This window comes from Paramormyrops kingsleyae, chromosome 10, assembly GCF_048594095.1.
Source record: "Paramormyrops kingsleyae isolate MSU_618 chromosome 10, PKINGS_0.4, whole genome shotgun sequence".
In the NCBI taxonomy this organism is placed as follows: Eukaryota; Metazoa; Chordata; class Actinopteri; order Osteoglossiformes; family Mormyridae; genus Paramormyrops; species Paramormyrops kingsleyae.
This window is the reverse complement of record NC_132806.1, coordinates 6922660-6938781: the sequence shown is the minus strand read 5'-3', so window position 1 is coordinate 6938781 and position 16122 is coordinate 6922660. Positions and strand designations below refer to the sequence as shown.

Here is a 16122-nt window from a genome sequence, read left to right as displayed (position 1 = left end):
AGAGCATGAGTAAGTATATTGGAGGAAATGAGTATGAGAGCATGAGATAGTAAGTGACGTGGTTATAAGTGGACTACAGACTTCAGGCTTAAAACCTTGTAGGGGAAATTCTGTTGTATCTTTCAACCAAGATCCTAACTTGAAATGTGTCAAGAGGCTGTGTAAATACAAAACAGTGTGAAATGGTAGGATGTTTAAGTTGCTTGGAAAAAACCTGCTAAGCGAATAATAAGATTTACTGCAGATGACTGCTACTTATCAATCCATCCCACATGCCTTTCAAATGCAATCACAGAATTTCTACCCGGTACTGAAGGTAATAAAGCAGTGTGCAGGAGAAAGAGGAGGCAGCTACAGACCAGAGTAATTTCATCAGGCAATGTTTTGGCTGTCGTCTTGGCCCGTTGTTAAGGTAACCTAAATTCTATGTTCTCCTTGTTACTCTTCTGGTAAAGTACAGCATCGGAACACAGCGTAGCAGACATACACAGCCATATCTCGTGTACATACCATATGCAATGTGTATATGTCACAGACATGCACACTGTGTATGGACATACGCTATATAGACAAAAATATTGGGACACACCTCACAATCACTGAATTCCGGTGTTTCATTCAGACCCAAAACCACAGGTGGATAAAATCAAGCACCTAGCCATGCAGTCTGGTTTGCAAACATTTGTGAAAGAATGGGTTGTTCTGAAGGGCTCTGTGAATTCAACTGCGGTATTGTCATAGGATGCCACCTTTGCAATAAGTCAGTTTATGAAATTTCTTCCTTGCTAGATGTTCCACGGTCAACTGTAAGTGGTATTATTGCATAGTGGAAGCATTTAGGAACAACAAAAATTCAGCTGCGAAGTGGAAGGACCACATGAACTAACAGACTGCTGAGGCGCATAGTGCATAAAAGTTGCCAACGCTCTGCTGTCGCAATAATTGCAAAGTTCCAAACTTCCCCTGGCATTAACCCCATGCAGCACAAAAACTGTGCACCGGGAGCTTCACGGAATGGGCTTCCATGGCCGAACAGCTGCATGCAAGCCTCACATCACCAAGCGCAATGCCAAGCGTCAGATGGAGTGATGTAAAGCCTGCCGACACTGGATTCTGGAGCAGTGGAAACATTCTGTGGAGTGACGAATCACGCTTCTCTGTCTGGCAGTCTGATGGACAAGTCTGGGTTTGGCGAATGCCAGGAGAACGTTACCAGTACCAATTCTAAAGTTTGGTGGAGGATAGATAATGGTATGAGGTTCTTTTTCAGGGGTTCAGGCCCTTTAGTTCCAAAGAAAGGAAATCCTAATGCTTCAGCATACCAAGATGTTTCGGACAATTCTATGCTTCCATCTTTGTTGGAACAGTTTGGGGAAGGCCCTTTTCTGTTTCAGCATGACTGTGCCCCAATGCACAAAGTAAGGTCCATAAAGACATGGTAGGTGAATTTGGTGTGGAAGAATTTGACTGGCACAGATCTCTAATGGCTGATTCAGGCTTTGTTCCCAATGTATACTACCTAATATTTGTGTTATTCTTGCATTGCTCGTTTGGTTATGGTCGTATTTTTCTTCATGTACAGAGCTGAAGTTAATACTTCAGTGTTGATTTGGGGAATGTAGCCCTTATTAACTGTTCTGGAGGATTTTTTTGGGAGAAATGCGCCCACTGGATGTGGGCTTTTTCCACTGACTTAACCTTAATTCTGGACAAGCTCAGTAGTGAGTTACAGAGAGTGGAGAGAGGCATTACAAGAGATGAGTGCGTGAATTTAAGGGGCAAAAACTGAGTGCGGATCCCCGGCTGAGAAACGCGAGGCCCAGTCGCGGAGAAGATGTGATACAAAAACAGCTTTTCTAGTGAGCAAAAAATCTCCCTGCCCACCTGGTCAAACTGGCAAGAAGAATTTAACTGGCGACTTGAGGAGCAAAACGCAGATGGTATGTGCTGCTGTGTTCATCAAAGTGTCTCCCTACCACCGAGACTGACGAGCTGTCAGCAGAGTTTCAGCAGGCGTTTACACTACCGAACACAGCTGGTATGGAAATAATTTGCTAGTTATAAGACACCATAATGAAACGTAGATGAAGAGACTCACTTGTAAATGAAAAAAAAAATCAATGCTTTCAAGTTTCTACTAATAGTTATTCATTATTATAGCTGCCCGAGTCATCTAAGGTAAAACAGTCAATCTAGATATATTAGTGAGCGGGTGGGAGGCCAAATGTATCTCCATAACAACTGATCACCGGTCCCAGAAACACAAGAACCATAACTAATAAAACCCAGCTGACCGTGATTAGGCTGCTGGTTTCATTAGTGTATAAACAGGGTTAGCTGGGTGGATTTCAGGAAGGAGAGCTGAAGAGTAAGAGGGCCGCCCCTGGCAAGGTGGCCCAGTCAGCAGGTTTTGGGGACTGCTGCATTGACTCTGTGTCTGCTTTTTCTTTTTTTGAGCTATAGGGGTTCATTACTGTTTTTCACTGTGGTGTGTTTGCTCTGATTAATCATTTTGAGTTGTAAAGTCTGATTATTTTCATTGAACCTTGACGTACTGGGCATAGATTCACACACACATTTACAGGCCAAATGTAATTTCAATCCATCCATCCTCTGCTGCTTATCTGTTAGAAGGTACTGGGAGGACCTGGAGTTTTTCCAAGGCAGGGGTAGACCCTGGATGGGATGCCGGTCCATGGCTGGATATATACACTCACCTAAAGGATTATTAGGAACACCATACTAATACGGTGTTTGACCCCCTTTCGCCTTCAGAACTGCCTTAATTCTACGTGGCATTGATTCAACAAGGTGCTGAAAGCATTCTTTAGAAATGTTGGCCCATATTGATAGGATAGCATCTTGCAGTTGATGGAGATTTGTGGGATGCACATCCAGGGCACGAAGCTCCCGTTCCACCACATCCCAAAGATGCTCTATTGGGTTGAGATCTGGTGACTGTGGGGGCCATTTTAGTAGTGAACTCATTGTCATGTTCAAGAAACCAATTTGAAATGATTCGAGCTTTGTGACATGGTGCATTATCCTGCTGGAAGTAGCCATCAGAGGATGGGTACATGGTGGTCATAAAGGGATGGACATGGTCAGAAACAATGCTCAGGTAGGCCATGGCATTTAAACGATGCCCAATTGGCACTAAGGGGCCTAAACTGTGCCAAGAAAACATCCCCACACCATTACACCACCACCACCAACCTGCATAGTGGTAACAAGGCATGATGGATCCATGTTCTCATTCTGTTTACGCCAAATTCTGACTCTACCATTTGAATGTCTCAACAGAAATCGAGACTCATCAGACCAGGCAACATTTTTCCAGTCTTCAACTGTCCAATTTTGGTGAGCTCGTGCAAATTGTAGCCTCTTTTTCCTATTTGTAGTGGAGATGAGTGGTACCCGGTGGGGTCTTCTGCTGTTGTAGCCCATCCGCCTCAAGGTTGTGCGTGTTGTGGCTTCACAAATGCTTTGCTGCATACCTCGGTTGTAACGAGTGGTTATTTCAGTCAAAGTTGCTCTTCTATCAGCTTGAATCAGTCGGCCCATTCTCCTCTGACCTCTAGCATCAACAAGGCATTTTCGCCCACAGGACTGCTGCATACTGGATGTTTTTCCCTTTGCACACCATTCTTTGTAAACCCTAGAAATGGTTGTGCGTGAAAATCCCAGTAACTGAGCAGATTGTGAAATACTCAGACCGGCCCGTCTGGCACCAACAACCATGCCACGCTCAAAATTGCTTAAATCACCTCTCTTTCCCATTCTGACATTCAGTTTGGAGTTCAGGAGATTGTCTTGACCAGGACCACACCCCTAAATGCATTGAAGCAGCTGCAATGTGATTGGTTGATTAGATAATTGCATTAATGAGAAATTGAACAGGTGTTCCTAATAATCCTTTAGGTGAGTGTATACACCCAACTTAGAAGTTGACAGCATGTCTCTGCACTGAAGAGGCCACACTGGCACAGAAGTTGTAGGCAAGTTCCACCAAGATGGAACCCAAACAGGAATCATGTCATAGCCCTATAGGTGAGGCCACAGTGCTATACACTGTTTGACACACATTTTGCAGCCAATAATGTAATAACCAACCAATAAGGTAATAACTTAATACATTATGCACAAACATTCATGTTTTTGATTCAGAAAGTTAATTACATTATTGACTTTCATTACAGTATGAATGGAAAAATTATCACGGTATTGGCAGTTGTTACATCATTGGTACTCCATCACATTATTGGCTGCTACAGAAGATACATAAAGGGTCTTTTCCAACATGGTTTATGTCTGAACACCAGCTGTCACCTACAAACAGATGCATTTGAAGGACACGTGGGTGCTGCTGGGGCGGAGCCCTGTACCTTACTGCGTTTCTGGAGCCAGGACTGCACAAAGGGCTTCCAGCCCAGGTCTGTGTAGTCGTTGTAGACCATCCCACAGCGTGACACAGTTGCCGGGGAAGCTGCCACCAGGTCCTCCACCTCAAAGAGCAGGGACACCTAGAGGCAACAGACACATCACCAAGCAGCTGCAGGGGGAACCTTGAGCAATGTTCTCCATGGCTGAAACTAAGGCCCATTCATCCCAGGAGAGGATGGCCGTGCACTGCAGGCCACACACAAACACACACAATGGGGAAATTAAATATGCCAAATTCACTGGACCGTATATTTTTGGACTGTGGGGGAAACAGGAATACCCAAAGAAAAGCCACAAAATATAGAGAATATATGCAAACTCCACATACACACAGAGGGGGCAGGATTCAAACCCCAACCTTGGAAGTGGGGGGGGGGGGGGGAACAGCGCTGCCCATTTAACCGCTGTAACACCCCCATTCAGCTGCGTTTCACGGAGAAAGTCTAACAGCTAAGTTGAGCGAGTTGCTCTGGATAAACTTGGTTGCTAAGCAGATCAACAAACAATAAAAACAACACAGCGGCTATGGTGCTCTGTGGACAGACTGGGGCAGATGGACACGCAGACGCCACACAGACTCTCTTGCTCGTGGCCTTTGTTATCACAGCGCCTTTCGGGGTGTGCAGCTCAGTGGAGCGTGTAGTTGTACCTGCTCTGGCATGGAGATCCTCTCCCCGTTTATGAGTGTCAGCACCTTGTTGTCATCCATGGCAGAGTTCATGCTCTCGATCCACAGGGTGTCCACTGGCCCGTCTAAGACGATCCACTTTCCATCCGCCTTCTCATCTGCGCGGGGCAGTGTTATTGATGCAAACGCACGTAGATAGGCATAGACTTTACTTTGGATTTGTAGACAGACTGTAGTTGACAGCTTAGGTATGATGTTTTACTGTATCTAGCCAAAAGCAGACACAGGCAGAGAGCACACCATGGCTGCTTTTGAAATCGGGGAGAGAGGGGACCAAGGCAACCAGTACCATATCAGATAACACTCGCAGTCCAGATTACACCATGCAGCCTGACTACCTACACTTGCAGCCTGGTTTAAACTGTACAGCATGAATACCTACACTCGCAGCCTGGTTTACACTGTACAGCCTGACTACCTACACTCGCAGCCTGGTTTACACTGTACAGCCTGACTACCTACACTCGCAGCCTGGTTTACACTGTACAGCCTGAATACCTACACTCGCAGCCTGGTTTACACTGTACAGCCTGACTACCTACACTCGCCGCCTGGTTTACACTGTACAGCCTGACTACCTACACTCGCAGCCTGGTTTACACAATACAGCTTGACTATCTGCAATTTTTACTCTCCATACTGTTTACACCATGCAGCCTGACTACCTACACTTGCAGCCTGGTTTAAACTGTACAGCATGAATACCTACACTCGCAGCCTGGTTTACACTGTACAGCCTGACTACCTACACTCGCAGCCTGGTTTACACTGTACAGCCTGAATACCTACACTCGCAGCCTGGTTTACACTGTACAGCCTGACTACCTACACTCGCAGCCTGGTTTACACTGTACAGCCTGACTACCTACACTCGCCGCCTGGTTTACACTGTACAGCCTGACTACCTACACTCGCAGCCTGGTTTACACAATACAGCTTGACTATCTGCAATTTTTACTCTCCATACTGTTTACACCATACAGTCTGACTACCTACACTTGCAGCCTGGTTTAAACTGTACAGCATGAATACCTACACTCGCAGCCTGGTTTACACTGTACAGCCTGAATACCTACACTCGCAGCCTGGTTTACACTGTACAGCCTGACTACCTACACTCGCAGCCTGGTTTACACTGTACAGCCTGACTACCTACACTCGCAGCCTGGTTTACACTGTACAGCCTGACTACCTACACTCGCAGCCTGGTTTACACAATACAGCTTGACTATCTGCAATTTTTACTCTCCATACTGTTTACACCATACAGTCTGACTACCTACACTCACCATCCAGTTTATACCACAGAACCTGACTACATCCACTTACTGGCTGATTTACACCATACAAAATGAATATCAAACTGATAGTGTTTTGAGAATAAAGATGATTCAAATAAACTCACAAATGCATAGATAAACAACAAAGAGGATGGATAAGGTAATCAGAACTGTCTGACAGTCACAGACACACACGGACACACTGATACCCATCCACACACAGTAAAGCAGTTGCATGGTGATAGTGTAAGACAGCCTTACAGCCAGCCAGTCATTAATACAGTGACAGGGTCACTAGAGGCCAATAAAAATGTGCAGAATTAAGCTACTGATACAAATGGTCTGCAGCCACAGATGTAAGTAGCTGCTTCATTAAATGTCATCGTATTGCCTAGCATGAGCTTAGTGCTCTCCTGAAGGTAAACAGTGTTTTCTGATGCCACATTTCTGTCATATTTAGGGAAATGTTAACAAATAAATAATCCTATGTGAGTCTCTTAGTGGGTAGCTTCCCTGGATGTGGGTTTGGTTACCACACCTGGTTCTGTGATTGTGAATGCTCTCCTGGGGTTCCTCTGGGCTTTCTAACTTCCTTCACTGCCCAGAATTATTTAGTTAGGTGAACTAGGGTGCTTCAATGTGCACCTGGATGTCTGTGCCTGTGATGGACTGATATCCAGTCCAGGATGTTCTCTTTGTTTCCTGGGGAAGGTTCCTGGTTTGCCTTGGCCCTGTACTACTGTATATTTATGGAAGATGGATAAATTCTAGGTGACTGATCCTTTTTTATGCAGAGCCCAACAATATGCAAGTACACAGTTTTATTTGTGAGTAAGTAGCCCCAGGTAACAATGCTGTGCGCGGTGAGGGGCCAGCGTGACCAGCGTAGAGTGCCGACTGAGGAGCAGAAAGACGCAGGGTGACTCGGGAGTGAGGCTCGAGGCTGTGAGTCACACGGACGTCACACGGGCGTCAAATGGCAGCAGTCCCACAGCCCTCCACAGCGTAGGAAACTGGAAAGCGGTTGGGGGAATGCGGCTCAGCATTAAGGACTACAGTCCTGAAGACTGGCCCTTAAGGCCTAATTGGGAAATTTTCAAGATGCGACTGACAGTCTTCTGTATAAAGAGGACCTGTGGGATGCAGTTTACAGAGGAGTGGAGGTGATGGTTGTAGCAGGACATGGCATTAGTTTCATATGATGTGTTTGCCTCCCTCCCTCTCCGTCTATCTCTATCTAATTTGTACTTCCCTCTGCCCTAATAGCGACTCTCCCCTTGACCCTGCACATACCTGCACAGGCCGCCCTCATCAGAGAAGAGAGCACACCATCCGTCCACTCGTTGGTGGAGAGGTCGTACTCCCCATACAGCTCACCCAGACTCACGGCCTTGGGGTTCAAGGGGAATTCCTACAAGTAAGGCCAAAGGTCAAAGGTAAACTAGATGCAGGGGGCGGGGTTTACCAGCTAGAAAGAGAACAAAGCGTATAAATAATGAAACAAGGCAGCAGAAACAAAGAGAGAAAAGGGCAGAAGGGTAAGGGTTGCAAAACATTTCTGGTTGTTGAAAGTGCGAAAATGTCAGAAAGAGGGTAAAGGATTAAACGTGCAGCAGAAGGTAACGAGGGGAAGGTGGAGGTGTTATTGGCGGAGGAGGAGAGAGACAGATCCCAGAAATAGCAGCATTAAGAGCGAGGCGTTGAGTCACAAGGGAGAGGAAGAAAGAGCAGAGGAAAGGTGGGCCGTGAATAGATGCGGAGAGGGGGCTGAGTCACAGGCGACAGGGGAGAAGAAGACGAGTCTAAAACCCCAGAGAAACACACGGCGAGAAGGTGTAACGAGAGGTTTGGGATGAAATGGGCACCAAGAGGAGGGGGACGAGAAGAGGAAGGGATGGAGAGAAGGCATTAAAGGACAGGATGAAAGGGTAGATCAAATATGTAAGGGTAGACAGGGGGTAACGACGGGCTAGAAGAATCTACCCAAAAAACCAACTATTTTTAGCCACAGCCGGGAGATACACGAAGTGATGCAGCACTAGAGGACAGACAAAGATCTGGCTTCAAGGGGATGTGCGGCTACGAAGGCCGTCGCGGCCGACAGCGGTGCAAAAGAGCTGTTTCATTAGGCCCCCATTGCTGGCGGTTACAGCAGGCAGCCTTTACAGACAGCAGCAGCCTTACCGACGTTTAGCGGTAAACAAACCCAGTTTCTCCTTCTCTTCTTGTCTTTTCATCCCTGCTCAGTTTGAGGATGTTAGTGCATTTCTCAAAAGCAAAATACTAGTAAAAAAAAACACCAACAAAAAAAACAAATAGAATAAAAATAGGAGAGCAGAGTAGAGTAAAGGGTATGTAAAGTGATGTAGTACGGCTAATGAGTAAAGAGGATGAGAGTGAGGGTCTGCTATGGCTCTGAGAGCCACCTTTGCTTGGGTGACTGATCCCCTTCCACATCAGCAGGCCTCTTCAGCACATTATTCCTCCTCTCCCAGCTCCAAGATGTGCTGCACTGAGCCCCGAATGTGTCAGCAGGCCGCTAAGCACGCAGGCTTTTGGTGCTGAAGAGGGGAAGCTTACTGCTGTGTCCTTAATGTATCCTTAATGCTTGTAATGTACTATCTGCTTTGCTCGGACAAAAGCATCTGCTAAATAAATAAATGTAAATGCAAGATGCTCAGATGGGTCAGGGAATAGTCAGCGGTACAAAAGGGTACATTTGTACACTGGTGATGTACAAGTGAATTAAGTTGCAAAAAAACAGAATTTAAAAGTGTGTTCTACGTTAAGGTAGTGACATGCTACAGGGTGGTGACTCTGTCAGACCGGCTGTAACAGACAGACAGGCAGAGAGGCCGGCTGGAAAACCGACCCGGACGAGGTTGAAGCCAGGCTCGCCCTTGCGGTGCATGGAGTTCAGGACACTCTGCAGAGTCCTCCAGGTGACCGTCTTGCCGCTGCCTGGGGTGCCCACAATCATGGAGGCGTGGCGGGAGTTTTTGGTCTCGTACAACTGGATGACCTTGGTCACAGTGAAAGGTGTGACCTGCAGGCCGCTCTGCTGCAGTTCCAGTTCTATAGTGTCTCGCAGCTAAGGAGAAAAATGAGCTGAGTTGAGTATGTAGCACTGTGCTAGCACAGCAATGCTATTGCCTTATCACATCAATCATCCACACGTTAGCAGTTCCTGATCACGTCACTAAGCCACAGGCTAGTATTTCCTGATTACATGTGCTAGCATTGCCTGATCACATCACTTAGCCACAGGCTAGTAGTGCCTGATTACACGTGCTAGCATTGCCTGATCACATCACTTAGCCACAGGCTAGTATTGCCTGATCACACGTGCTAGCATTGCCTTATCACATCACTTAGCCACAGGCTAGTATTGCCTGATCACATGTGCTAGCATTGCCTTATCACATCACTTAGCCACAGGCTAGTAGTGCCTGATTACACGTGCTAGCATTGCCTTATCACATCACTTAGCCACAGGCTAGTATTGCCTGATCACATGTGCTAACATTGCCTTATCACATCACTTAGCCACAGGCTAGTATTGCCTGATTACACATGCTAGCATTGTCTTATCACATCACTTAGCCACAGGCTATTATTTCCTGATCATGCATGGTTGCATGATCTGATCGAGTCACTAAGTAACAGGTTAGCATTGCCTGATCACACATGCTAGCATTGCCTTATCATATCACTTAGCCACATGCTAGTATTGAATGATCAGACTAGCATTGCATGATCATGTCACTTAATCCATGCACCATCACTGACTGATCCCAGCACTTAGCTGTGTGTTAGCACTAAATTGTCTGTTATTAACATTGATCTCAGTTAATTAACTGCTCTCTACAGTTCAGCTGTATCTGATCTCAGCAATTAGAAGTGTTGTCTGTTAACAGTAACACTTTAGTTAAAAGGACTTCACAGGCTGATCTCCCAAACACCTTCACAAGTAATGTGACATGCTGTTGTAAGTGCTGCATTAATGCCAATGCTTTTGTAATGGACAGTCATTAAATCCGGAGTCCTGTTTAGGGTATTATTTTACACCACAGGGCCCAGTATGAACACCTTCGTCACACTTCCAGAAGAAATGCATCACATTTTGACAATTACTCCATAAACATTCACAAATGTGACAGCTTTCAAAGGCAGGTCTTGCATTGCTAGGCATTTTTCTCTGGGATTTAAAAATCTTTTTATTGTGGATTAATGCCCATAATCATTTATTCTGAGCCTTGAAGAAAAGAAGTTTAATGTTGTCACATGCATCCATTTTCTAAAAGCTTATGCAGTACAGGGTCACAGCAGGGTCTGCAGCCTATCCCAGAGCACGAGGCAGCAGCTTGCGTTGAACAGGGTGCCAATCCATACAGCAGGCAATGCAGAGACTCTAGGTATGATACCTGCCTGGAAGAATGAAGAGGAAACCCAGGCAAAGGGGGGTGGACAGAGCAGGTGCAGGACGATGACCCTAAACCCCGAGGCATGAGGCTGGGGTGCCACCCACTGAGCCAGCTGACTGTTGTGCGTTAATGCCCATTCTGATCATTCATTCTGAGCCATGAAGAAAATAAGTTCAGGGCTGTCACATTATATATACGGAACATTAATCATTTAAGTGACAAAAATAAAAGCAAGGTCAGACGTTCCCTAACTTTAAAGTTTTAAGTTGGCGTTTTCAAAGTTTCATGGTGGCTTTCTTCCAGTGTTAACGCCCATAACAGCATATGCTGTACTAAATGGTTCCAGTGAAAATAGTTCATTAAAATCAGTGAAAACCACAGCTAAGATTTTCAGGCTTCTCCTTATCCAACACAGAGTTCTAGGGGCAAGTTGTTTATTTTTAGTTCGAAGCATGTGATTGACCTTGTACAGGTATGGGTAGGAAAATCAAACCAAAGACTATTTCTAATGATACAGTTTGCAATTTGACTTGTCTTTGTTTCAAAGCTTGGCACAGAAGCTGCAGATTAACTGTGCCAAGGACTAGCTGGCAGCTCCCAGTGGCTAGGTGTGCACCTTCAAAAACGTGATGATGCTTTGCTTCAAAGGAGCCTTTATCTCTGGCAAAGATCAGGTCATTCAAAATGCATGAGGTTAATTTTAGAGCTGATACAGCTTCCTGTTCAAAATAAATATGTGATGTAAGTCAGCTTACAAGCTGCTGATGGCATGTTCTCCTTTAATGAGTGAAGGGCTGCGGGGAAGAGGGTTTGAGTGACACCAAGGATAGTCCAGGGAATGCGGCTCAATGGAGACACACCTTGCTATAGTCGTTGGTGGGGGTCTCCGTGGCAGGGAACAGGTCCTGGATGATGCTGTCGAAGAGCGGCAGGTCAACGGAGGTCAGCTTGGCGACGTTCAGGTCCCTCATGGACATGAGGAGGATCTGAGCGGGGCGTTGAACACATGCTGAACACTGTTGCTGCAAAGGGCCCCGCTTTGATACCAGATACTGGCTAGTGAGGCTAAGGCTAATAGGGGACAGTGTGTGTGGGTTTGGGAGTGACGAAAACAAGCTGTCTGTCACCCCTGCTTAGTGTTTTTTTTCTGCAGTAATACGAGTAACAGACTTTGCACACTAACACATCTGACAAAAACAAAAAAACACATTTGGATAACATCTTCCTAGAGCTTCTGTCATGGGTGAAACACTTTCTAACTCGCGATAACGATGGCTGTCTCGCTCCCCTGTGTGTTAGCCCTAACCCGGGGCTGCCGTGGGTGCCGTGTGCACTGTGGCCCAGCCCACCTCTTCGTCGGTGATTCCGGGGCACGATCGGCGCTTCTTCCCTGCGTACCGAAGCAGAGAGGTGAGGGCGCGCAGCCCAAAGTCATAGTGGTCCTGTTTCGACAGCTGCTGTACAGCCAGTGAGTACAATGTGAAGACTTTCTTGGCCAGAACCTGTAAATACACACAAACACACATGGGGATGCACACGCATCTACACAAGTGGACACTAGGGGTTCTACTTTGTAGTTGACTAACAGATTTATTAGTAGATGCTTTTGGTCGTGGTAGTCTAGTCGCTGGCAATATGGTTTTAGAAAGTGTCACAAGATTTACAATAATAAATTTGTAAAGCATCTCTGATTGATTAGATTTCTTTCCCTATCTTTGTTTGGCTTTGGAGAATTATAATATTGCAAATTAGTGGCAATTAAAAACATCCACACAGGTGATCTCAGGCTGAGGCTGCACATGTACTATATGCTGCGGCATGGTGTCCACAGAGGAGCAGCGGTGTCTGAAGATGAGCTGAAAGCAGGGAATAAGTACCACAGAAGTATGTCTGCTATGCATAGCCACCTAAAACTGAAACATCCACAGCTAAGTGCTAGCACCGCTAGCTCTACCGAGACAGGGCAGAGGCAGAACACACTTCACGTCATTACGTCATAATTACGTAATAAATGATTAGATGGAGATGGTGAGCCTGGAGCCTACACCAGGACAAGGCGGGGGGCACCATTGAGGGGCTGCCGATCCATTACAGGGAAAACACTGTGGAAAATTCAGGGATGGGAATTCACTTCACTGCATGTCTGAACTGTGAGAAACCGGAGTACCAATTGAATACCCAGACCCGACGAGGGCTGGGCCCACTGCATAACGGCGCCATCCACATGCAGACACACACACACACACACACACACCACACACACACACACAGAGGTTTGTAATTATATCTATGTAACGACTCTCCAGACTCTTGGGAAAATTCTAATCCCAAAATGGCAACCTTAACCCCTACCCAGCCCTAACCTTAACCATAAGTAACCAACAAGATGCAATGACTTCAGGCATTTTTAGTTTTTGATTGCATGCATAGATCTTTGTGGGGACCCGAATGCACATACACAACACAGAAATACACCCAGACACAGACACACACAGATACACACACACATACATAACCCCCCACACACACAGATATACACACATACATAATCCCCCCTCACACACACAACACAGAAAAACACACGCACATTAACACAGAAACACACACACACACACAAACACAAATGCACAAACATCCTATACATATGGTAAACAAATACAGTATATACATATGAACACAAAAGTAATTACACGTTCGAATGCACACACACACTCAGGAAATGAAACATGCATATGAAGAGAGCCAGACAGTCAATAATCACAGAAGAACAATAAGAGAGACACAGAGCGGCCCCAGTGCACTCCTGCTCTGAGAGCAGCCTGGGGCCTATTGCCGGGCAGGTCATTACGAGTGGGCGTGCTGTGTTTAATGAGAGGACGATGAGGTCAGCACTGGTCAGAGGCAGACCCCTGGGGGCCTGTTCCAGAGGCAGATGCAGACGGGTCCGCCCCCCATGACTGGCGCTCCCCCGACAGCACGTGTTTTACTGGATCGGCCCCATTTAGCAGGGCGCCGCCGGCCCGCTGGTTCAGCAGCTCACAATGAGAAATAGATGGGCTCAATGCGCACTGGGGCCGCTATATCTTTGACATGAGCCATTCCAGGTTTCTGTTTGTACTAACAGCTGTGAGTAATTAAGCGGGGGAACTTACCCTTGGAACAAACAATCAATCTTGTATTGACACTTAAACTGCTTGTGACCCAGAAAAATCTCTATTAGTGTTTCTAGGCCACACAGTGGAGTGCAGCACTCTGATATTCAATATTTAAGGCACAACTGAATATTTTTTTCCGGAGTGCCATTTTAATTTCATGCCAAAAAAACACAAGAATAGTACTTTGACTTACACATAAAGTTGTGTGACTGCAATTAGATCACCTGTCGTCCTGGAATGTACTGTAAATGAAGCTATGTTTCAGAACGTGTCATGTTTGAAGTTGAAGTGAGACTCGCATTCTCTGGAAGACATTTTCCATTGCATGTTTAAAGTCTTTTAATTAAGCCCTGTCTTGGAACGTTTACTCAAGGCCCCCTCCCCCGTTCCAGCTGCTTATAAAGGGAAAGCCAGACTATCAGCAGGGGGGCCCCGCAGCCTGTGAACCAGCAGCATCCTATAAACACGCAGCTCTGTAATCACGCTGACCCTGTGACACAGGTAATGGCCGGCAGGAGAGTGCAGGCATGGCAGTGCCACTGAGATGCGTTGGCGCGGCTGCCTTTCACCCAGAGCTGCGGCATGTGACAGTATAAGGCAGCGAACAGTGGAACGCAGCAGCGAGGAATGGGGGCCGACAGCCAGCAAACACGCTCCTATTTCAGCTGTTTAAGCACCTCTTCCTCGCTCCCCGTGGTGCCAGAGAGACTGCCAGGCTTTTGCACTAACTCCTAAAGCTGTCCAGGAGGGGAGCCACTGCTGTATCTCCACCCCGCCAATCCAGTCCCTCACTCCCAGCTGCCTAACGGCAGCCAGAGCCGAATCTAAGAGGCACTTCCAGTGTTTTTCGATCCCATAAATCCAGGAGGCGTTCCAGACGTTCCCCACACGATACATGCCCCTCACTGAAGTTGAGCTCTGGAATAAAGGGCTCGCCAGATGGGCCCTGATCCAGGATCAGTGCTAGTGAGATGGACGGACGCAGTGTGGAAAGCACGCCTGAGCCTCTCGTATCCCCCCAGCTTCACAGGTCTTATGGAGTCCCAGTGATCTGTTGGCCCTTCAGTGTTAACAGCAGATGGATAGATTAAGTTACCTCAGCACGGCCCTGAGAGGACACCCTCTGGGTTGCAGATATCATACCTTGCAGTTGTTGAATCCCTCCCCAAACAGAGTGATCTCAGCGATTATCGTGGAGTCCGGCACTACCATGGAGATGGGCCGGAACATCGACTTGAGGTTGTCAGGTAGCTCTGTGCGCCCAGCATAGCCTGGGTGGGAAACAGACGGCCCATGGGGTGAGTGTCTGCCCTAGGGGAGGATATACTCTCCCTGCAATCATACGCCACAGCTTTCTGTGCTGATATAAGCAGCATTTTATTTTGCTCCGTTACTGGCTAATGGTTGTCAGAGGTTCTTATATACCCTACCAGGCTATAGTGAGATTCTCTGTGTCATAGCATGTTATGCTGATATTCAGTGTGAATCTCGGTCATGTTCTGCAGGAAGGTCATAGCTGCTCATAGTAATGTTATGTGGGTATTTAAGGTTATATCCAGTCATAGTGATGTTCTGCAGGTATTTAAGGTTATATCCAGTCATAGTGATGTTCTGCAGGTATTTATGGTTATAAGTTATATTGATGTTCTGTAGATATCTAAGGTCATAGCTGGTCATAGTGATGTTCTGCAGGTGTTCCACGATGAAGATACACTGTACCAGGGTTCATGGTGATGAAAATGCCACAGGACCGCACCAGGGGAATCTGTCGGCCCTCAAAGATAAAGTTGGTATCGTAGGCAGAGAGAGCGGTCAGGATGGACAGGATCTGCTGAGCCACCACTGACAGCACCTCAATGTTGATGCGGTTGAACTCGTCAAAACAGCCCCATGCTCCAGTCTGTCAGTAGACAAGCAAACAGTTCAGGGTGTCTATGCTTCCATGGGTAGGTCACACTCAACATAACTTAAATGTGTGTTTTGGGCAACAGTTTCTGTGTATAACTATTGCACTTTGTGCATGAGTACCATAGTACCAATATGTGTATGATGTAATATCTAACAATGGAATGTATTATCTATGTGTAAATGTAGGTAGATGTACTACAGTGTTGTATATATACTGTATATAG

General features: G+C 46.4%; 1 protein-coding gene across 1 annotated transcript in view; it reads right to left on the bottom strand.

The window, feature by feature from the left end:
• The window catches only part of dnah2 (dynein, axonemal, heavy chain 2), a 95305-nt gene that overhangs the window by 34051 nt on the left and 45132 nt on the right, over nucleotides 1-16122 (bottom strand). Inside the window, exons 38-45 of the mRNA XM_072717204.1 lie at nucleotides 15710-15890; nucleotides 15134-15261; nucleotides 12185-12337; nucleotides 11696-11821; nucleotides 9284-9502; nucleotides 7705-7822; nucleotides 5093-5229; nucleotides 4386-4523 (exon numbers count right to left, since the gene is read on the bottom strand). Coding sequence (XP_072573305.1) covers nucleotides 4386-4523; nucleotides 5093-5229; nucleotides 7705-7822; nucleotides 9284-9502; nucleotides 11696-11821; nucleotides 12185-12337; nucleotides 15134-15261; nucleotides 15710-15890 — 1200 coding nt within the window. The remainder of the gene's footprint in view (nucleotides 1-4385; nucleotides 4524-5092; nucleotides 5230-7704; nucleotides 7823-9283; nucleotides 9503-11695; nucleotides 11822-12184; nucleotides 12338-15133; nucleotides 15262-15709; nucleotides 15891-16122) is intronic.